At 44.4% G+C, this 22,464-nt stretch overlaps 1 protein-coding gene across 13 annotated transcripts in view; it reads left to right on the forward strand.

Annotated features, from left to right (window-relative positions):
• Window positions 1-22,464, forward strand: part of LOC124029411 (SLIT-ROBO Rho GTPase-activating protein 3-like) — a 72,337-nt gene that overhangs the window by 31,740 nt on the left and 18,133 nt on the right. For 6 of the 13 annotated variants that reach the window (XR_006837774.1, XR_006837777.1, XM_046341122.1 and 3 more), the window contains 8 exons: window positions 5,438-5,623; window positions 5,975-6,103; window positions 6,362-6,583; window positions 6,806-6,907; window positions 13,189-13,386; window positions 14,715-14,799; window positions 16,864-16,891; window positions 19,306-19,456. Coding sequence is in view for 10 of the 13 variants with exons in the window: in XM_046341122.1 (XP_046197078.1) it covers window positions 5,438-5,623; window positions 5,975-6,103; window positions 6,362-6,583; window positions 6,806-6,907; window positions 13,189-13,386; window positions 14,715-14,799; window positions 16,864-16,891; window positions 19,306-19,456 (1,101 nt within the window). In the remaining 3 variants the exon portion in view is untranslated. Of the gene's footprint in view, window positions 1-5,437; window positions 5,624-5,974; window positions 6,104-6,361; window positions 6,584-6,805; window positions 6,908-13,188; window positions 13,387-14,714; window positions 14,800-16,863; window positions 16,892-19,305; window positions 19,457-20,438; window positions 20,470-22,464 lie in introns of all 13 variants that reach the window. The other 7 variants (XR_006837779.1, XM_046341173.1, XM_046341135.1 and 4 more) reach the window with 4 other exon arrangements.

A 22,464-nucleotide genomic window follows, 5' to 3' on the forward strand; every position in this document is an offset into this window, starting at 1 on the left:
ACCGGGCAGGCATCGTGTTATGCCGTGAGGCGCACGGTATCCCCGGTGCGCAGCCATAGCCCGGTGCGATACATAGCAGCGCCTCATATCGGCCGGGCTAGAATGGGCATCGAGCCAGGTGCCATGAAGCCGGCTCAGCGCATCTGGTCTCCAGTGCATCTCCTTGGGCCGGGGTACATGGCACTAGCCTTACAAATGGTGTCCCCGGTTCGCCAGCACAGCCCAGTGCGGTCTATTCCACTTCGCCGCACTGGACTGGCTACGCATTCAGCATTCAGCCAGGTAGGGTTGGGCAGGCTCGGTGCTCGAGACCTGCAGTGCAACTCCATGGTCCGGTCTATCCGGTGCCGCCTCCACGCACCAGCCCTCCGGTGGCAGCCCCCCGCACCAGGCTGTATCCGTCTCCTCCCTACAGGTGCTCCCGCCTGTCCAGTGCTGCCAGAGTCTTCCTCATGCCCAGCGCTGCCAGAGTCTCCCGTCTGTCCGGAGCTGCCAGAGTCTCCCGTCTGTCCGGAGCTGCCAGAGTCTCCCGTCTGTCCGGAGCTGCCAGAGTCTCCCGTCTGTCCGGAGCTGCCAGAGTCTCCCGTCTGTCCGGAGCTGCCAGAGTCTCCCGTCTGTCCGGAGCTGCCAGAGTCTCCCGTCTGTCCGGAGCTGCCAGAGTCTCCCGTCTGTCCGGAGCTGCCAGAGTCTCCCGTCTGTCCGGAGCTGCCAGAGTCTCCCGTCTGTCCGGAGCTGCCAGAGTCTCCCGTCTGTCCGGAGCTGCCAGAGTCTGTCCGGAGCTGCCAGAGTCTCCCGTCTGTCCGGAGCTGCCAGAGTCTCCCGTCTGTCCGGAGCTGCCAGAGTCTCCCGTCTGTCCGGAGCTGCCAGAGTCTCCCGTCTGTCCGGAGCTGCCAGAGTCTCTCTGTCCGGAGCTGCCAGAGTCTCCCGTCTGTCCGGAGCTGCCAGAGTCTCCCGTCTGTCCGGAGCTGTCCAGAGTCTCCCGTCTGTCCGGAGCTGCCAGAGTCTCCCGTCTGTCCGAGCTGCCAGAGTCTCCCGTCTGTCCGGAGCTGCCAGAGTCTCCCGTCTGTCCGGAGCTGCCAGAGTCTCCCGTCTGTCCGGAGCTGCCAGAGTCTCCCGTCTGTCCGGAGCTGCCAGAGTCTCCCGTCTGTCCGGAGCTGCCAGAGTCTCCCGTCTGTCCGGAGCTGCCAGAGTCTCCCGTCTGTCCGGAGCTGCCAGAGTCTCCCGTCTGTCCGGAGCTGCCAGAGTCTCCCGTCTGTCCGGAGCTGCCAGAGTCTCCCGTCTGTCCGGAGCTGCCAGAGTCTCTGTCCGTCTGTCCGGAGCTGCCAGAGTCTCCCGTCTGTCCGGAGCTGCCAGAGTCTCCCGTCTGTCCGGAGCTGCCAGAGTCTCCCGTCTGTCCGGAGCTGCCAGAGTCTCCCGTCTGTCCGGAGCTGCCAGAGTCTCCCGTCTGTCCGGAGCTGCCAGAGTCTCCCGTCTGTCCGGAGCTGCCAGAGTCTCCCGTCTGTCCGGAGCTGCCAGAGTCTGTCCTGCCAGAGTCTCCCGTCTGTCCGGAGCTGCCAGAGTCTCCCGTCTGTCCGGAGCTGCCAGAGTCTCCCGTCTGTCCGGAGCTGCCAGAGTCTCCCGTCTGTCCGGAGCTGCCAGAGTCTCCTGTCCGGAGCTGCCAGAGTCTCCCGTCTGTCCGGAGCTGCCAGAGTCTCCCGTCTGTCCGGAGCTGCCAGAGTCTCCCGTCTGTCCGGAGCTGCCAGAGTCTCCCGTCTGTCCGGAGCTGCCAGAGTCTCCCGCAGGTGTGATGTTCGGATGTACCGGTCCTGTCCAGGTGTTGTTACATGTGGTCTGCCATTGCGAGGATGATCAGCTGTCCATCCTGTCTCCCTGTAGCGCTGTCTTAGGCGTCTCACAGTACAGACATTGCATTTTATTGCCCTGGCCACAGCTGCAGTCCTCATGCCTCCTTGCAGCATGCCTAAGACACATTCACGCAGATGAGCAGGGACCCTGGGCATGTTTCTTTTGTTTTTCAGAGTCAGTAGAAAGGTCTTAGTGTCCTACGTTTTCATAACTGTGACCTTAATTGCCTACCCTCTGTAAGCTGTTAGTGTCTTAATGACCGTTCCACAGGTGCATGTTCATTAATTGTTTATGGTTCATTGAACAAGCATGGAAAACAGTGTTTAAACCCTTTACAATGAAGATCTGTGAAGTTATTTGGATTTTTACTAATTATCTTTGAAAGACAGGGTCCTGAAAAAGGGACATTTCTCTTTTTGCTGAGTTTATATTTGTCCTTGTTTAAGGTATTTTACCTGCTGAAAGGTGAATTTGTCTTCCAGTGTTTGTTGGAAAGCTGACGGAACCAAGTTTTCCTCTAGGATTTTGGGTTCCTCAGAAGAGGAGAACTGTTACAAGTTGCTTACCAAGAAGAGTGGCCGAGTTACAGTTCTGAAAATCTGTGACCTGGAAATAGTCATCCAATTTGACAGAGCTTGGAGAATTTTGAAAAGAATAATGGACAGATGTTGCACAAGCCAGGTGTGGAAAGCTCTTAGAGACTTACCCAGAGATACTCACAGCTGTCATCGCTGTCAAAGCTGCTTCTACAAAGTATTGACTCAGGAGTGTGAATACTTACGTAAAATCGATATTTCTGTATTTCATTTTCAATACATTTCCATAAAAATATAAAAACATTGTGTAGATGGATATTGTGTGTAGATGTGTGAGACAAAAATGTATTTAATACATTTTGATTTCAGGCTATAACACAACAAAATGGGGAATAAGTCAAGGGGTGTGAGTACTTTCTGAAGGCTCTGAATATACTTGTACATGTTTTATGCACTGTATTGATGTATTATGCACAATGTGAGAGCTTTGTCTCCAGCCTTTTCTGGCTTCCAGTCAGAATCAAGGGTTCCTCTCTTGTTTCACACCCAGCAGCAGTCAGAGGAAAAAGGAAAGGTTCTCTATCACATAGCTAGAGGAAAGGTTCTCTTTAACAACCAGTACTATGTGAGTACCTAACAGTGTGTTCCATAAGCACATCTAAAGTATCCTATAAGTATAACTGTAGAACCTTTTTTTTCTAGTGTAGACTAGAGGAATGGTTCTCTCTATCTCAACTAGAGGAAAGGGTCTCTGTCACGTAACTAGAGGAAAGGTTCTCTGTAACTTGGCTATGACAGACTTCCTGTTGATTGATTTCACTTGCTCTCTCCTCACATGTATTACTTAAATCAGAGTTGTTAGGAGACCTGTAAGAAAGAGGATGATATTTTTGCGTGTGAAGGGAAAGGAAATCAAGACGGGTAACCTAGTTTTAGTACTCAGTCATACATCCACAACATATCTGACAGTAGCTGTCTTTCTGTGTTCTTATTCAGTGTACAATATACAGGTGGATTTATATGCTGAATCTTCTTTAGATATCCATGTCTAACCAATCTTCCATCAACCTCTTGCTCCTACCTGACACGCAGGCGTCCCATCTAGACATCTGGAAATGCAAATGTGCTACGCTAAATGCTAATAGCACTCGTTAAAACTCAAACGTTCATTAAAATGCACATGCAGGGTACTGAATTAAAGCTACACCCGTTGTGAATCCAGGCAACAAGTCAGATTTTTAAAATGCTTTTCGGCGAAAGCATGAGAAGCTATTATCTGATAGCATGTAACACCCCAAAAGACCCGCAGGGGACGTAAACAAAATAATTAGCATAGTCGGCGCTACACAAAACGCACAAATAAAATATAAAACATTCATTACCTTTGACCATCTTCTTTGTTGGCACTCCTAGATGTCCCATAAACATCACTATTGGGTCTTTTTTTTTCGATTAAATCGGTCCATATATAGCCTAGATATCGATCTATGAAGACTGTGTGATCAAGGGAAAAAATAGCGTTATATAACGTAACGTCATTTTTTTTAATTAAAAAAGTCGACGATAAACTTTCACAAAACACTTCGAAATACTTTTGTAATGCAACTTTAGGTATTAGTAAACGTTAATAAGCGATCAAATTGATCACGAGGGCGATGTATATTCTATAGCTGTACGTCTGGAAATAATGTCCGGGTAAATCTCATCCAAAATATCCGGTCGGAGACCGGAAGAACTGCGCTGCCTTGTGTCTGTTTGACCAAGAAACAAATCGTAGGCAAATGACAAGACTGTTGACATCGTGTGGAAGCTGTAGGTATTGCAACCTCGGCCCCATTTAATGTGGTTCACGTTTAACAATGGGTTGAAGTGGCGCATGGATATATTTTCCCATTTTCAGTGATCAGATTTTCCTGCACTTTTCGATGAAACGCACGTTCTGTTATAGTCACAGCCGTGATTTAACCAGTTTTATAAACGCCGGTGAGTGTTTTCTATCCACACATACTAATCATATGCATATACTATATTCCTGGCATGAGTAGCAGGGCCCTGAAATGTTGCGCGATTTTTAACAGAATGTTCGAAAAAGTAGGGGGTAGGAGTAACAGGTTAACATTAACGTGATTGAATGGGATCTTAAGCACTTTTTCACAACATATTGTACATATTAAAATTCATAACATATCATACGAATTGCAGCGAAAATTATTATCATTATTTTAGAAAGAACATTTGCAGTTACATATCATGAAATGGATGACGCCATACACAATTGTGCACAATTATCTGGGACCTACTTGCGCTCGTCAGGACCAGGTTACGAACCCGGGTCTCCGGAGTGAGAAACAGCCACTTAACCAACTGAGCCACGAATAGTCGGCAGAACCCAGAAGATGAGGCAGACACAGCAGTACTTGAGACGGTGTATTTAATGAAGTAAAAAGTGAAGTTCTTCAGGAAAACATGTAACTCCACAACCTCAAAAGGAATTCCACAAGAACAAAGGTAATCCTCCAAGACAAAAAAGGTAAATCCACAAGGTGGAAGGTAAAGCACAAAAAGCCTCAAAAGATACTAAAAAACAAACAAACAAGAACAAAACACAGAATTCCACAAGAGAGTCCACCGGGATCAGCAAGAGTTCACAGAGTACTAGGGCTGGGTGCTAACATACAAACACAGAGCAAAGAACTGAGGAAAACAAAGGGTTTAAATACAATCAGGGGAAACGAGGCACAGGTGCAAATAATAATGGGGATCAAGGGAAAACAAAAGGTCAAAAGGCACAATGGGGGCATCTAGTGACCAAAAACCGGAACAACCCTGGCCAAATCCTGACAGCGCTACTTTCAAACTACTGGCGGAAATGATAAATTATACAAAATATTCACACTTATCGTGAGTTTGGTGTTTATTGTGTGGTTACTCCATTGAGATAGGATTTTCCCTCATGACCAATGTAAACGTCTAGACCCAGAACCTTCTGGTAAACTTAGTGTGCATGTAGTTAACTTTAATGTATATTTTTTAAGTATGTTTTGTTTCCTGGGCAGGTGATGAAGACATACCACATGTACCACACAGAGAGCATCAGTGCAGAGAGCAAGTTGAAGGAGGCGGAGAAACAGGGAGAAAAGCAGATCGGCAAGGCCAATGATGTCAGCACCAGCCTCCTGCGCCATGACGACCGCCAACAGCGACGCAGCTCCGTCAAGAAGATGGAGAAGATGAAGGAGAAGGTGTGGCTTGGGCTTGTGTGTGTATGTGTCCAAATGTATGTAAAAGCTCAGAGAACTTGGATGCATTAGCCTTTGAAATGTAATAATTTAATGTATACACTAATGAGCAAAAATATTAAGTGGATTTGTTGCCATGGTAAGACTAGACCTCTATTGTCTCATGGCACATGCTAATTTCTTTGATAAAATTAGACTTCTTTAAATGGAACAAACTGTATTACATCTTTAGTATACACATCCATTTAGAGAGAAATCGATATTCTATGGTATACTGACTGATGACTCGCTCTCTCTCTGTCTCTCCGTCTGTCTGTCTTTGTCTCTCTCCCTCTTCTCTCCCTCTCTTCTCAGAGACAGGCCAAGTACTCTGAAAACAAGCTGAAGTGCACTAAGGCACGGAATGACTATATGTTGAACCTGGTGGCAACCAATGCTCTGGTGGCCAAATATTACATCTACGATGTCTCTGACATGATAGACGTGAGTGGTACAGTAACATGCTGATTCTAACAAAGTGAGAATATTAGACACACAGGAAAAATGCATCCATTTGATACACAAAAGCTCAGTAGCATCTTGTAACACATTATTCTAAGTTACCGTTCAATTGATTGCAATGAAGAATAAATACAGTAGTTTGATCAATTGAAGCATAGTAGCATCTTATAACACATCATTGGTCTGTAACTAACATTAAGGATTCCCAATGGTGGTAATGCTGTCCATGCCTCTCCCCAGTGCTGTGACCTGGGCTACCATGCCAGCCTGGCACGGACCCTGAGGACCTACCTGTCTGCAGAGTACAGCCTGGAGACATCCCGCCACGAGGGGCTGGACCAGCTGGAGGGGGCTGTGGATGCCATGGATGTCAGGGGGGACAAACACAGGGTCATGGACATGCACAGCCAGATCTTCTGCCCGCCCGCCCGCTTCGACTACCAGCCACACATGGGCGACGAGGTGAGGGAGAGGTGATTGGAGGGGTGATTGTGCCTCCCACGATGTCTGTGTTTCCTCTGTCTGGTCCTGTGTGGCTTGCATCAGCAATGCTAGCATCTTTGGGTCAGTTCCTTTCTGGCATCCCAAACAAACACTACTGTAAATTCCCTCCCTCCCTCCCTCCCTCCCTCCCTCCCTCCCTCCCTCCCTCCCTCCCTCCCTCCCTCCCTCACTACCTACTAGGTGTGTCAGGTGAGTGCCCAGCAGCCGGTGCAGACAGAGCTCCTGATGCGTCACCACCAGCTCCAGTCCCGCCTAGCCACACTCAAGATCGAGAACGAGGAGGTGAGCTCTAGAACCCTGGCCCTAACCCAAAACCTGTCTCATTATCAGTCAGTGAACTCACCACCTGGACCATGTTCAGTAGGTAAAATTGTGGAACATTTGCGGTCTGCCTGCATGCCTGCATGCCTGCCTCCCTCTGCTGCTTCACCATATCGCTCCTATGAATATGGAGGTGCACTATTCATTCAGCCACTTCCTCTGTATCTCTCACATGGACAGAACACAATTTATATTTATATTTATCTTCACACATGCAACCAGATGTCCCCTACCAGGGTTACTGAACTTTACATTATATATATTATGCATGCGGTTGGTGTCTGTGCAGAATCAAATCAAATCAAAATCAAATCAAATCAAATTTTATTTGTCACATACACATGGTTAGCAGATGTTAATGCGAGTGTAGCGAAATGCTTGTGCTTCTAGTTCCGACAATGCAGTGATAACCAACAAGTAATCTAACTAACAATTCCAAAACTACTGTCTTATACACAGTGTAAGGGGATAAGGAACATGTACATAAGGATATATGAATGAGTGATGGTACAGAGCAGCATACAGTAGATGGTATCGAGTACAGTATATACATATGAGATGAGTGTGTAGACAAAGTAAACAAAGTGGCATAGTTAAAGTGGCTAGTGATACATGTGTTACATAAGGATGCAGTCGATGTTGTAGAGTACAGTATATACATATGCATATGAGATGAATAATGTAGGGTAAGTAACATTATATAAGGTAGCATTGTTTAAAGTGGCTAGTGATATATTTACATCATTTCCCATCAATTCCCATTATTAAAATGGCTGGAGTTGGGTCAGTGTCAATGACAGTGTGTTGGCAGCAGCCACTCAATGTTAGTGGTGGCTATTTAACAGTCTGATGGCCTTGAGATAGAAGCTGTTTTTCAGTCTCTCGGTCCCAGCTTTGATGCACCTGTACTGACCTCGCCTTCTGGATGATAGCGGGGTGAACAGGCAGTGGTTCGGGTGGTTAATGTCCTTGATGATCTTTATGGCCTTCCTGTAACAACGGGTGGTGTAGGTGTCCTGGAGGGCAGGTAGTTTGCCCCCGGTGATGCGTTGTGCAGTCCTCACTACCCTCTGGAGAGCCTTACGGTTGAGGGCGGAGCAGTTGCCGTACCAGGCGGTGATACAGCCCGCCAGGATGCTCTCGATTGTGCATCTATAGAAGTTTGTGAGTGCTTTTGGTGACAAGCCGAATTTCTTCAGCCTCCTGAGGTTGAATAGGCGCTGCTGCGCCTTCTTCACGACGTTGTCAGTGTGAGTGGACCAATTCAGTTTGTCTGTGATGTGTATGCCGAGGAACTTAAAACTAGCTACCCTCTCCACTACTGTTCCATCGATGTGGATAGGGGGGTGTTCCCTCTGCTGTTTCCTGAAGTCCACAATCATCTCCTTAGTTTTGTTGACGTTGAGTGTGAGGTTATTTTCCTGACACCACACTCCAAGGGCCCTCACCTCCTCCCTGTAGGCCGTCTCGTCGTTGTTGGTAATCAAGCCTACCACTGTTGTGTCGTCCGCAAACTTGATGATTGAGTTGGAGGCGTGCGTGGCCACGCAGTCGTGGGTGAACAGGGAGTACAGGAGAGGGCTCAGAACGCACCCTTGTGGGGCCCCCGTGTTGAGGATCAGCGGGGAGGAGATGTTGTTGCCTACCCTCACCACCTGGGGGCGGCCCGTCAGGAAGTCCAGTACCCAGTTGCACAGGGCGGGGTCGAGACCCAGGGTCTCGAGCTTGATGACGAGCTTGGAGGGTACTATGGTGTTGAATGCCGAGCTGTAGTCGATGAACAGCATTCTCATATAGGTATTCCTCTTGTCCAGGTGGGTTAGGGCAGTGTGCAGTGTGGTTGAGATTGCATCGTCTGTGGACCTATTTGGGCGGTAAGCAAATTGGAGTGGGTCTAGGGTGTCAGGTAGGGTGGAGGTGATATGGTCCTTGACTAGTCTCTCAAAGCACTTCATGATGACGGAAGTGAGTGCTACGGGGCGGTAGTCGTTTAGCTCAGTTACCTTAGCTTTCTTGGGAACAGGAACAATGGTGGCCCTCTTGAAGCATGTGGGAACAGCAGACTGGTATAGGGATTGATTGAATATGTCCGTAAACACACCGGCCAGCTGGTCTGCGCATGCTCGGAGGGCGCGGCTGGGGATGCCGTCTGGGCCTGCAGCCTTGCGAGGGTTAACACGTTTAAATGTCTTACTCACCTCGGCTGCAGTGAAGGAGAGACCGCATGTTTCCGTTGCAGGCCGTGTCAGTGGCACTGTATTGTCCTCAAAGCGGGCAAAAAGTTATTTAGTCTGCCTGGGAGCAAGACATCCTGGTCTGTGACTGGGCTGGATTTCATCTTGTAGTCCGTGATTGACTGTAGACCCTGCCACATGCCTCTTGTGTCTGAGCCATTGAATTGAGATTCCACTTTGTCTCTGTACTGACGCTTAGCTTGTTTGATAGCCTTACGGAGGGAATAGCTGCACTGTTTGTATTCAGTCATGTTGCCAGACACCTTGCCCTGATTAAAAGCAGTGGTTCGCGCTTTCAGTTTCACGCGAATGCTGCCATCAATCCACGGTTTCTGGTTAGGGAATGTTTTTATCGTTGCTATGGGAACGACATCTTCGACGCACGTTCTAATGAACTCGCACACCGAATCAGCGTATTCGTCAATATTCCCATCTGACGCAATACGAAACATGTCCCAGTCCACGTGCTGGAAGCAGTCTTGGAGTGTAGAGTCAGCTTGGTCTGACCAGCGTTGGACAGACCTCAGCGTGGGAGCCTCTTGTTTTAATTTCTGCCTGTAGGCAGGGATCAGCAAAATGGAGTCGTGGTCAGCTTTTCCGAAAGGGGGCGGGGCAGGGCCTTATATGCGTCGCGGAAGTTAGAGTAACAATGATCCAAGGTTTTACCACCCCTGGTTGCGCAATCGATATGCTGATAAAATTTAGGGAGTCTTGTTTTCAGATTGGCTTTGTTAAAATCCCCAGCTACAATGAATGCAGCCTCCGGATAAATGTTTTCCAGTTTGCAAAGAGTTAAATAAAGTTCGTTCAGAGCCATCGATGTGTCTGCTTGGGGGGGATATATACGGCTGTGATTATAATCGAAGAGAATTCTCTTGGAAGATAATGCGGTCTACATTTGATTGTGAGGAATTCTAAATCAGGTGAACAGAAGGATTTGAGTTCCTGTATGTTTCCTTCATCACACCATGTCCCGTTAGTCATGAGGCATACGCCCCCTCCACTCTTCTTACCAGATAGATGTTTGTTTCTGTCGGCGCGATGCGTGGAGAAACCCGTTGGCTGTACCGCCCTGGATAGCGTTTTCCCAGTAAGCCATGTCTCCGTAAAGCAGAGAACGTTGCAGTCTCTGATGTCCCTCTGGAATGCCACCCTTGCTCGGATTTCATCAACCTTGTTGTCGAGAGACTGGACATTGGCAAGAAGAATACTGGGAAGTGGTGCGCGATGTGCCCTTTTTCGGAGTCTGACCAGAACACCGCCGCGTTTCCCTCTTTTTCGGAGTCGTTTCCTTGGGTCGCTGCATGCGATCCATTCCGTTGTCCTGTTTGTAAGGCAGAACACAGGATCCGCGTCGCGGAAAACATATTCTTGGTCGTTCTGATGGTGAGTTGACGCTGATCTTATATTCAGTAGTTCTTCTCGACTGTATGTAATGAAACCTAAGATGACCTGGGGTACTAATGTAAGAAATAACACGTAAAAAAACAAAAAACTGCATAGTTTCCTAGGAACGCGAAGCGAGGCGGCCATCTCAGTCGGCGCCGGAAGTCCAATCCATACAAGTATAAGGGTAATTCCATCAAACAAGTACCTTTTGCGTCCCTTTGATATTTTAAATTGTCACGCCCTGGCCTTAGTTATCTTTGTTTTCTTTATTATTTTGGTTAGGTCAGGGTGTGACATGGGGGATTTATGTGTTTTGTCTGGTTTAGGGTTTTTTGTATGTTTATGGGGCTGTTTCCTTTCTAGGTAGTTTGTATGTGTATGGTTGCCTATATTGGTTCTCAATTAGAGGCAGCAGTCTATCGTTGTCTCTGATTGGGAACCATATTTCAGCAGGCATATTCTGTGGGTACTTTGTGGGTGGTTGTCTTCTGTCTTTGTGTCAATGCACCAGATAGGACTGTTTCGGTTTTCACATTTGTTGTTTTGTATTTTGTAGTGTTCTCGTGTATGGTCTTCATTAAACATGTTGAACTCTAACCACGCTGCATTTTGTTCCTCCTCTCCTTCAATGGAAGAGAACTGTTACATAAGTAGAAATTGTCCACAAATATTGAATTTTAAAAGCTTGTTATATTAAATGCTCTTTAATATAGAACACATGAAAACATTTTAATATGAATAAAGACTTGATAAAGTGCCAGAATTCAGCATTTTGACATGTTCCTCTGTGTTTCCTCTGTGACTTCTAGGAAGATATTACCCCACTTAAACACAACATTTCTCCAAGTGTTCCCCATCATTGTAAAGCCCATGTTATTTTGTTGCTTTGACAAAGTCACAATTTAAGATTATTATTGATTTCATGTTAGTGATTCATTTGAAGGGAAAAAGGAACAGAAAAAAGAATGTCTCTCATTTTAATTTCAACCCTGTTACATGAACTGAAATCTCATTTTAATTTCAACCCTGTTACATGAACTGAAATCTCATTTTAATTTCAACCCTGTTACATGAACTGAAATCTCATTTTAATTTCAACCCTGTTACATGAACTGAAATCTCATTTTAATTTCAACCCTGTTACATGAACTGAAATCTCATTTTAATTTCAACCCTGTTACATGAACTGAAATCTCATTTTAATATGGTGAAACTATTCCTTTTATAAATATGTATTTTCAAAAGATACATTGTACATCTAATAGTCAAACCATAGTTTAAAAGCAGGTGAGCTGGTTCTACTGTCTTTGGCCATTTGCTGGTATTCTGAAGTGGAAAACTGAGTGGGTCGAGCAGAACATGTCAGACCTGTTACCCATAGACAGGCAATACATTTTTTTTCAATTGAAATGTTTTAGTGAAGCTTGCATTCAATTGCCCCTCACTGTTATACATACACAACAAGCTTCCATTCCCCCTGTCAAGAAGGGAATTTATGGCTGATTTAAGATGACGTTGTCAACCCTGTTAGTCAACCCTATATCTTTATTTGGCAATTAACAGTGTTTAACAATGTTAAAATTATATGAAATTAAACTTGTTTTTTTACCAAGCTAGACTACTCAAAGGCACCAAATTGAATTAGAACAACCCACATGTGTGATATTTAGTTCTTCAATTTGAAATGTTTCCCTCAAAGAGCATTATACCATTCTATTTCCCATTACAATCTTTGAAGTCTTTGAAGTCTCATTAGCTATGTGTCCAGGGATTTTTTGTCAACATTAAGAAAGTTTGTATAGAAAAATATATGTGACAATAGCCTGCTAGGGTGTGTTTCCATTGAACTATCTTGTGTTGATGACGTCACACCTAAAAGAAAAATATAAAAAAATCTCAAAAACATTCAGTGTCGAATAAAAATGTAGTGGTTGAATTGTTTCCATTAACCATTTAGGGGAATTGCGCATTAATAAATTGCCCACAGCTGGTATGCCCTCCAACCTACCTGTTTCATGTCTCAGGTAGCCTGTGAAAGCCAGCATGTATAGAATGCAATAATTTACAAATATTTTAATTTTCATATTCTCATGTGCGAACGCATCACCATGGTCCGTTGTCATGGTGACATTTGCACTCCTGTAGATCTGAAGTAATTGGATGATGAAACTTGCATCCAGCCAACCAGAAAAACAAGGCGTAGTAAGTCAGGCATTCTTGAAAGTCAAGAAACATGATTTCTATAGTTCAAACATTTATTTTGCAAGCAGTAGGCATTTAGATTTAAATTGGCGCTTTATAGTTACATGGTAAAATAACGTGCCTTCAAAAATATTTGGCAATCGTCTTAAAAAAACACAGTTCCCATAAAGAACATTCACAATAAGGAAGGTTTGACAAAATACAAGTCCACCCCTGTCGAACGGATTAAAAAAATCTCCAGATCTTTAGACAATGTATCCTAAATCGGCCATATCCATTACACATGGTGAAAATATTGCTTTTGTCGAATTAACCTGGGTCAATGGAAATCTGCCTATTGTGTACAGGGAAAACACAATAAATATTGAAGCTGTAACCCAGCTAAATGACTCTCTCCCTCCCTTCTGTCTTTCATAGGTGAGGAAGACTCTGGATGCCACCATGCAGACACTGCAGGACATGCTGACGGTGGAGGACTTTGATGTGTCGGAGGCTTTCCAACACAGCCAGTCCACTGAGTCGGTCAAGTCTGCCTCGTCCGACTCCTACATGAGCAAAGTCAACGTTGCTCGGAGACGAGCCAATCAACAGGAGACCGAGGGCTTCTACTTCACTGTGAGTGGCTCTGACAACCAACACTACTTAAAATGCATTAGAAATGCTTTTTCAATTTTATTTGCATGAATGCATACTGGTATTAAGTACTTGCTTTAGGGCTCTGACAAGGTCTTGTGTGGCTCAGTTGGTAAGATCACTGTGGTCTTTGTAGATGGATGTTCTACTGTACCCATAATGCTTTTGCACTATATCCAGGTTGATCTTACTTAACACCTTCCTAATGCTAACACTATAGTGTCCTGTCTCCTTATTTTTACAGTCATTGTATCAATTCCCGCAGAGATCACAAGCACATAATACAAATGAGTGCACTCACTGTAAATATACTGGAAGTAACTTTAGAAAGAGTGTCTGCTATGTTTATGAATGCATTGCATACTGATGTTAGAGTAGTTTAGCGGCTTGCTCCAGTGTTCATCAATTTGCAGTATTATGCCCTGTGGAATTCAGACAGGCAACCTGGTTATGAGTTCTTTCTACTGCTATTGGAATCAGGCTTTGGTGATACAAGTCATGCAAATTAATTCAGAAGTTAACCCTTTGATGTAATGACATAAAGCAGTAGTCACTGTAGCCTACAATCACAAGTGTGGTCTTGTGTGGCTCAGTTTGTAAGAGTGTGTTATTCGCAAGGTCATGAGTTCAATTCCTGTAGGGATCACATACAAAATAATGTATTTAAATGTGTCAACAATCTACACAAAATACTCTGTAATGTAAAAGTGGTAGGAAGGTTGTTTTTTTTGTTGTAACTTTTTTAAATAACTTCACCAATAACTTCACCATGTTCAAAGGGATATTCAATGGCTGCTTTTTTATCTATCGGTGCCCTTCTTTGCGAGGCATTGGAAAGCCTCCCTGGTCTCTGTGGTTGTGGAATCTGTGTTTGAAATTCACTACTCAACTGAGGGACCTTACAGATAATTGTATGTGTGGGGTACAGAGATGAGGTAGTCAGTCAAAAATACTGTTAACAACTATTATTGCACACAGAGTGAGTCCATGCAAATTATTGTGTTTTGTTAAGCAAATGTTTACTCCTGAACTTACTTGGTCTTGCCAAAACAAAGGGGTTGATTACTTTTTGACTGAAGACATTTCAGCTTTTCATGTTTTATTAATTTGTACTTTGACACTGACATTATGGGGTATTATGTGATCAATGATACAAAATCTAAATGTAATCAATATTATATTCAGGCTGTCACACAACAAAATGTGGAAAAAGTCAAGGTTGTGAGTACTTTGTGAAGGTATTGTAAGTAGCTTTGGATCAAAGCGCCTGCTAAATGTCATAGTTTCTACTTTTCTTTTGCCCTGTATAGAAATTCAAAGAGTACCTGAATGGCAGCAACCTTATCGTGAAACTACAGGCCAAGCATGATCTACTGAAGCAGACTCTGGGAGAAGGTGAGAACACTTCTTCACATGGTTACAACGCTGGAGCACAATGCCCTTCATAGGGTCATTACCTTCCCTTTATCACTAGCAGCAGCTTGCCAATTTGAGTCTTCATATGGTTCAAACATTGTTGTGAAATTGTGTAGTTAATTAGTGGGAATTTTAACTGCCATATCAACCACCAGTAATAAACCATATTGTATCTTTAGCCATATTTCTTTCAGAAAATTGTATGATGGTCCAGCAGCAGCCAACTCCAGTATTTTCAGGGATTAGTTGTGGTTGGACAGCCAGACAGACAGACAGACAGACAGACAGACAGACAGACAGACAGACAGACAGACAGACAGACAGACAGACAGACAGACAGACAGACAGACAGACAGACAGACAGACAGACAGACAGACAGACAGACAGACAGACAGACAGACAGACAGACAGACAGACAGACAGACAGACAGACAGACAGACAGACAGACAGACAGACAGACAGACAGAAGGCTTTGTTGCTGGAAGCTGTTTTATTAGACATGACATGTTCTTTGAATTCAACCATTCGAGTCACTGATCAAATAGTGTTATCAGGGGATATCATATAATCTTGTATTCTTGTTTCTTCTGTAGTATGCAACCCCTCTGTTACCATAACTAGATGATATACACTACATGACCAAAAGTATGTAGACACCTGCTCGTCAAACATCTCATTCCAAAATCATGGGCATTAATATGGAGTTGGTCCACCTTACGCTGCTATAACAGCCTCCACCCTTCCACAAGAGCATTGGTGAGGTTGGGCACTGATGTTAGGCCTGGCTCGCAGTTGGCGTTCCAATTCATCCCAAAGGTGTTCGATGGGGTTGAGGTCAGAGCTCTGCATGCCAGTCAAGTTCTTCCATACCGATCTCTATTAACCTTTTCTGTAATGACTTCCCTTTGTGCACAGGGGCATTGTCGTGCTGAAACATGAAAGGGCCTTCCTCATAGAATCGTCTAGAATGTCATTGTATGCTGTAGCGTTACAATTTCCCTTCACTGAAACTAAGGGGCCTAGCCCGAACCATAAAAACAACCCCCGGACATTGTTCCTCCTGCACCAAACATTACAGTATGCACTATGCATTGGGACAGGTAGCATCTGGCAAACCGGGCATCTGGCAAACCCAGATTCGTCGGATGCACTGCTCCACAGTCCAATGACGGCGAGCTTTATACCACTCCAGCCGACGCTTAGCCTTGTGTGCGGCTGCTCGGCCATGGAAACCCATTTCATGAAGCTCCCGATGAACAGTTCTTGTGCCGATGTTGCTTCCAAAGGCAGTTTGCAACCGAGGACAGACTATTTTTATGCGGTACGCGATTCAGCACTCAGAGGTCCCGTTCTGTGAGCTTGTGTGGCCTACCACTTCGCCGCTGAGCTGTCCATGGAAATTGCATGGCTGTGTGCTCGATTTTATACAACTGTCAGCAACGGGTGTGGCTGAAATAGCCAAATCCACTCATTTGAACGGGTGTCCATATACTCATGTATATAAAGGTGTATCATATAGTGTATCATCTTACAGTATATAATTACTGCACAGTTACTACTATATTGCACAAACCTAATGCAGACAAATGTGGCCTTCCTCACACTCAACCTTCCCTCCTCCTTCCCGGTTGTCCCTGGATATGCTTGCTTTCTTTGACATTCCGCTCTGAGTTGGCAGGGTCCGCCCCCTCCGGCTCTCTATCTACGGTTTCTAGGGCGACCGCTAAATGACCGCTGCTTGGCTGGCTGTATGTGATTCAGAGAGGCGGTCACGGAGCCCGCACCATTGAGCCCGTCTGAATAGGTGCCCAGGTTCTCATAATGCCCTTCATCCCTCGCCCCTCGCTTCTGTCTGCCCCATCTGCCAGCTCTGTAGACAACCAGGTCTGGCGCAGAATGTACTCAACCATGTATCCAAGCATTGTCTTTTCTCTCTCTCACAGACACATGCACGCAAGCATGCACACACACACAAACGCATTCTAATTTTCTCTCGCTCTATTTCTCCCCCTCTCTCCATTTCTTCCCTCCTTTCTTTTAGGGGAAAGGGCTGAATATGGAACAACACGGTAAGAAAAGAGGCAGAAAAAAGGTGGAATAAAAACATGTCAAATCCTTCCTGTTTTCTGGGAAATAGAGGAGATGACGTCATGTTAAAGTGAATAGCAGTTCAGGTCCCAAGCCTCTCTGGAAAATCAGGGTTGGAATTCCAAATAGGGAGAGGGGATGTGGTCTGTCTCTTGATGAATAAACAGACTTCTGAGCAAACTGGGGTTTGCAATGAGGCAGCTATGGGGAGATGAGCTGGCTCTAAGACGATCTGTCACTTGTCAGTCACTACAGTGGCCATAAGTGGCCTTGTTAAACACTGCAGTATTGTACAGGTATCTGCTAATCAGAACAGTACTGTATATTAACCACAGATGTCAGTCATAAATCAACGAGTGGAGAAGAATGAACAGTAGTAGCAGAGTTATGAGACATTACGTTTTGATATCTCAGCTCACAGGCCTGTTACAGTGTTTATATTGAATTCTCTGTGTTATTACTCATGTGCTTAGACTGTAATCATGTTTTTATGAACTGACTTATTTGATAAGTTGCCCAGAGTCATTCAAGTCAGGTTATTCTGGGTTAGGCTGAAACAGCTGTGATAAAGTCAAAGCATACTTCCTCTGCAACTCCACTTGTGTGTTAAAATAATATTATGGTTTGTACTGTGAGAGGAGGGGAAGGAATAGGACATGTACAGCTATCTAGAGCCATGTACTGTATATAGTGGCTGTAGATATGGCTCTGCATATACAGTTGAAGTCGGAGGTTTACATGCACTTAGGTTGGGGTCATTAAAACTCGTTTTTCAACCACTCCACAAATTTCTTGTTAACAAACTATAGTTTTGGCAAGTCGGTTAGGACATCTACTTGTGCATGACACAAGTAATTGTTCCAGCAATTGTTTACAGACAGATTATTTCACTTATAATTCACTGTATCACAATTCTAGTGGGTCAGAAGTTTACATACACTAAGTTGACTGTGCCTTTAAACAGCTTGGAAAATTCCAGAAAATTATGTCATGGCTTTAGAAGCTTCTGATAGGCTAATTGACATCATTTGAGTCAATTGGAGGTGTATTTGTGAATGTATTTCAAGGCCTACCTTCAAACTCAGTGCCTCTTTGCTTGACTTCATGGGCAAATCAAAATCAATCAGCCAAGACCTCCACAAGTATGGTTTATCATTGGGAGCAATTTCCAAACACCTGAAGGTACCACGTTCATCTGTACAAACAATTGTACGTAAGTATTAACACCATGGGACCACGCAGCCGTCATACCGCTCAGGAAGGAGACGTGTTCTCTCTCCTAGAGATTAATGTACTTTGGTACGAAAATTGCAAATCAATCCCAGAACAGCAGCAAAGGACCTTGTGAAGATGCTGGAGGAAACAGGTGCAAAAGTATCTATATCCATAGTAAAACATGTCCAATATCGACATAACCTGAAAGGCCACTCAGCAAGGAAGATGCCACTGCTCCAAAACCGCCATTAAAAGCCAGACTACGGTTTGCAACTGCACATGGGGACAAGATCGTACCTTTGGGAGAAATGTCCTCTGATCTGATGAAATAAAAATAGAACTGTTTGGCCATAATGACCACCGTTATGTTTGGAGGAAGAAGGGGAGGCTTGCAAGCCGAAGAACACCATCCCAACCGTGGAGCACAGGGGTGGCAGCATCATGTTGTGGGGGTGCTTTGCAGCAGGAGAGACTAGTGTACTTCACAAATGGCATCATGAGGCAGGAAAATGATGTAGATATATTGAAGCACCATCTCAAGACATTAGTCAGGAAGTTAAAGCTTGGTGGCAAATGTGTATTCCAAATGGACAATGACCCCAAGCATACTTCCAAAGTAGCGGCAAAATGGCTTAAGGACAACAAAGTCCTGTTATTGGAGTGGCCATCGCAAAGCCCTGATCTCAATCCTATAGAAAATGTGTGGGCAGAACTGAAAAAGGGTGTGTGAGCAAGGAGGCCTACAAACCTGACTCAGTTACACCAGCTCTGTCAGGAGGAATGGGCCAAAATTCACCCAACTTATTGTGGGAAGCTTGTGGAAGGCTACTCAAAACTTTCACACAAGTTAAACAATTTAAAGGCAATGCTACCAAATACTAATTGAGTGTATGTAAACTCCTGACCCACTGGGAATGTGATGAAAGAAATAAAAGCTGAAATAAATCATTCTCTCTGCTATTTTTCTGACATTTCACATTCTTATAATAAAGTGGTGATCCTAACTGACGTAAGACATGAATTTTTTACTAGGAGTAAATGTCAGGACTTGAAGATCTGAGTTTAAATGTATTTGGCTCAGGTGTATGTAAAAGTACTACTTCAACTGTATCTAGAAAAACATCCCACTGATTATACAGAATGAAATACATGTTTCAGTCCTTGTTGTTTTTCATCATAGTTCATGTGTATCTGCACACCCTTCATCAACCTCCTCCTCCACCATCAGCCCCCCCACTCTTCCCGCTAAACCCAGGAGAATGCGGAAGCCTAGACCTTGCTCCGTTTTTAATCATAAACTCTTTAACGGCAATATGGAGGCCTTCATCAAGGTACTGACTGACTGGCCCCTATGTGGCCCCTCACTGAACTCTATGTGGTCTCTCTCTGTGTGTCTAAATGTCAGCAATCTTTACTAGCAGCTCTGGGGGTTCTACCTTTGTTTTCTGTCTTTGACTGCTCTCTCGTCTACTCCAACTTCAGCTTAGCTCACTGACTTCCCTTCTTTCATGGCCCTGTGCTGGGCACAACAACTGTTTAAATAAATAGACTAAACGACTGAGATTCCTCTCTATTCATTCCTACAGGGATTTGTCTAACTGGGCAGTCCATTGGCTTGACAGCTAGGAAAGGTAGTGTTTGTCTCTCTGGTCTGAGAAGAGTAAATTCTACAAAGCTAAGTTTCAAGGTTGTTTATGTATCAAATGTAGTCAGACTCTGGTCGTGTGGGGTTTGCTTATGACATTAATGCCCATGTTATAGCACCTGAACCCTGAACTCTAGACATTAAACACATTTTGGTGACAGGCCAGTTGGCCCAGGACTAAACATGTCAGGCTATGGAAATAAACACACGGGGCCGTTTCCTCTGCATAAGTCAGGATCCAACATTGGCACACTGACAAGAGTGTGTACACATCAGTGGAGTCCACTGGGGCTGTTAGTGTCAGACTGTCATGGTCCTAGTACCTCCAAGTGACATCTCAGGTGTATTCTCAGAGATAATAAAATTGCCCCAGTCAACCATGGTGTAAAAGCTGAGCCTCTCTTGCCACTTGTCCACAGTCCAAGGCCCATCGTCCTTGCCTTCACCAGAACCCCCAACCCTCCCCTCCCCCCAGCCCCATCCTACCCAAGCTTGGGTCTCTCCTGTCGGGCCTCCCCAATCCTTCTCTCAGGCTTGACCTCTTACCCCTTCCTCTAGAGGTCCTATCTGTTTCCCTTTGCTTCTCTAACGTTATTGTGGTTCTTCTTGCCTCTCTTCCTCTCTGTTCTGTTCATCCTGCTGCTGCCACTGCTTTCTGCCTGCCCCAGGGGAAGACGGAATACCCGAACCCGCAGCCAGGTATTCTGGTTATTCTGTCATAGAAGGGATGAAGAGTAGCCTGGTCCCAGATGTGTTTGTGCTTTCTACCAATGCCAATGGCTATAGGAGTTGGTAAGACAGCACCAACAGATCTAAGCATCAGGCGAGGGGTGAATATGTTTGGGTTGTATGTAGAGGTTGACCGATTATGATTGTTCAACGCCGATACCGATTATTGGAGGACCAAAAAAGCCGATACCAATTAATCGGACGATTTAAAAAATAATAAAAAACAATTGTGATAATGACAATTTCAACAATACTGAATGAACACATTTTAACTTAATATAATGCATCAATAAAATCAATTTAGCCTCAAATAAATAAGGAAACATGTTCAATTTGGTTTAACTAATACAAAAACAAAGTGTTGGAGAAAAAGTAAAAGTGCAATATGTGCAATGTAAGGAAGCTAATGTTTAAGTTCCTTGCTCAGAACATGAGAACATATGAAAGCTGGTGGTTCCTTTTAACATGAGTCTTCAATATTCCCAGGTAAGACGCTATAGGTTGTAGGTTGTAGTTATTATAGGAATTATAGGACTATTTCCCTCTATACCATTTGTATTTCATTAAACCTTTGACTATTGGATGTTCTTATGGGCACTTTAGTATTGCCAGTGTAACAGTATAGCTTCCGTTCCTCTTCTCGCTCCTCCTTGGGCTCGAACCAGGAACACAACGACAACAGCCACCCTAGAAGCAGAGCAGAGCAAGGGAAACAACCACCCCAAGGCTCAGAGCAAGTGACATTTGAAACGCTATTAGCGCGCTAACTAGCGAGCCATTTCACTTCGGTTACACCAGCCTCATCTCAGGGAGTTGATAGGCTTGAAGTCATAAACAGCGCAATGCTTGACCCACAACGAAGAGCTGCTGGCAGAACGCACGAAAGTGCTGTTTGAATGAATGTTTACGCGCCTGCTTCTGCCTACCACCGCTCAGTCAGATACTTAGATACTTGAATGCTTGTATGCTCAGTCAGATTATACGCAACACAGGGCACGCTAGATAATATCTAGTAATATCATCAACCATGTGTAGTTAACTAGTGATTATGATTGATTGTTTTTTATAAGATAAGTTTAATGCTAGCTAGCAACTTACCTTGGCTTACTGCATTCGCGTAACAGGCAGTCAGTCTCCTTGTGGAGTGCAACGAGAGAGAGGCAGGTCGTTATTGCGTTGGACTAGTTAACTGTAAGGTTGCAAGTTTAGATCCCCCGAGCTGACCAGGTGAAAATCTGTCGTTCTGCCCCTGAACGAGGCAGTTAACCCACTGTTCCTAGGCCGTCATTGAAATAAGAATTTGTTCTTAACTGACTTACCTCGTTAAATCAATATATTTTTTTAAAATAATTTAAAACTTTTTTTTTATCGGCTAAATCAGTGTCCAAAAATACCGATTTCCAATTGTTATAAAAACTTGAAATCGGCCCTAATTAATCGGCCATTCCGATTAATCGGTCAACCTCTAGTTGTATGTGTACACTAACTAAACAACATCTCTCTGCCTGCTTGGTCCCTCTGTCCTTTATCACGTGATAACCAATGAATAATGTACAGTACCAGTCAAAAGTTTGGACACATCTACTCATTGCAGGGTTTTTCTTTATTTTTTACAATTTTCTACATTGTCAAATAATAGTGAAGTGAATTTTAAGTGAATTTAACAAGTGACATCAATAAGGGATTATAGCTTTCCCCTGGATTCACCTGGTCAATCTGTCATGGAAAGAGAAGGTGTTCCTAATGTTTTGTACACTTAGTGTATAGTGTGTTTATGAGTATGGTGGTAACCTCGTGAGGAAACAGAGGGTATCAGAAGAACACCACAATCACTGATGCCCTCTGCAGGCCATATGTGCTTGCTCAGTCAGAGAGTTGAAAGTCTCTCAGTTAATATTTAAATTGTGTAAATGGTCTTATGAAATGGTTATATGGTAATGTACTTATCTTTGTTCATTATTCATG

This window comes from Oncorhynchus gorbuscha, linkage group LG03, assembly GCF_021184085.1.
Source record: "Oncorhynchus gorbuscha isolate QuinsamMale2020 ecotype Even-year linkage group LG03, OgorEven_v1.0, whole genome shotgun sequence".
Lineage (NCBI taxonomy): Eukaryota > Metazoa > Chordata > Actinopteri > Salmoniformes > Salmonidae > Oncorhynchus > Oncorhynchus gorbuscha.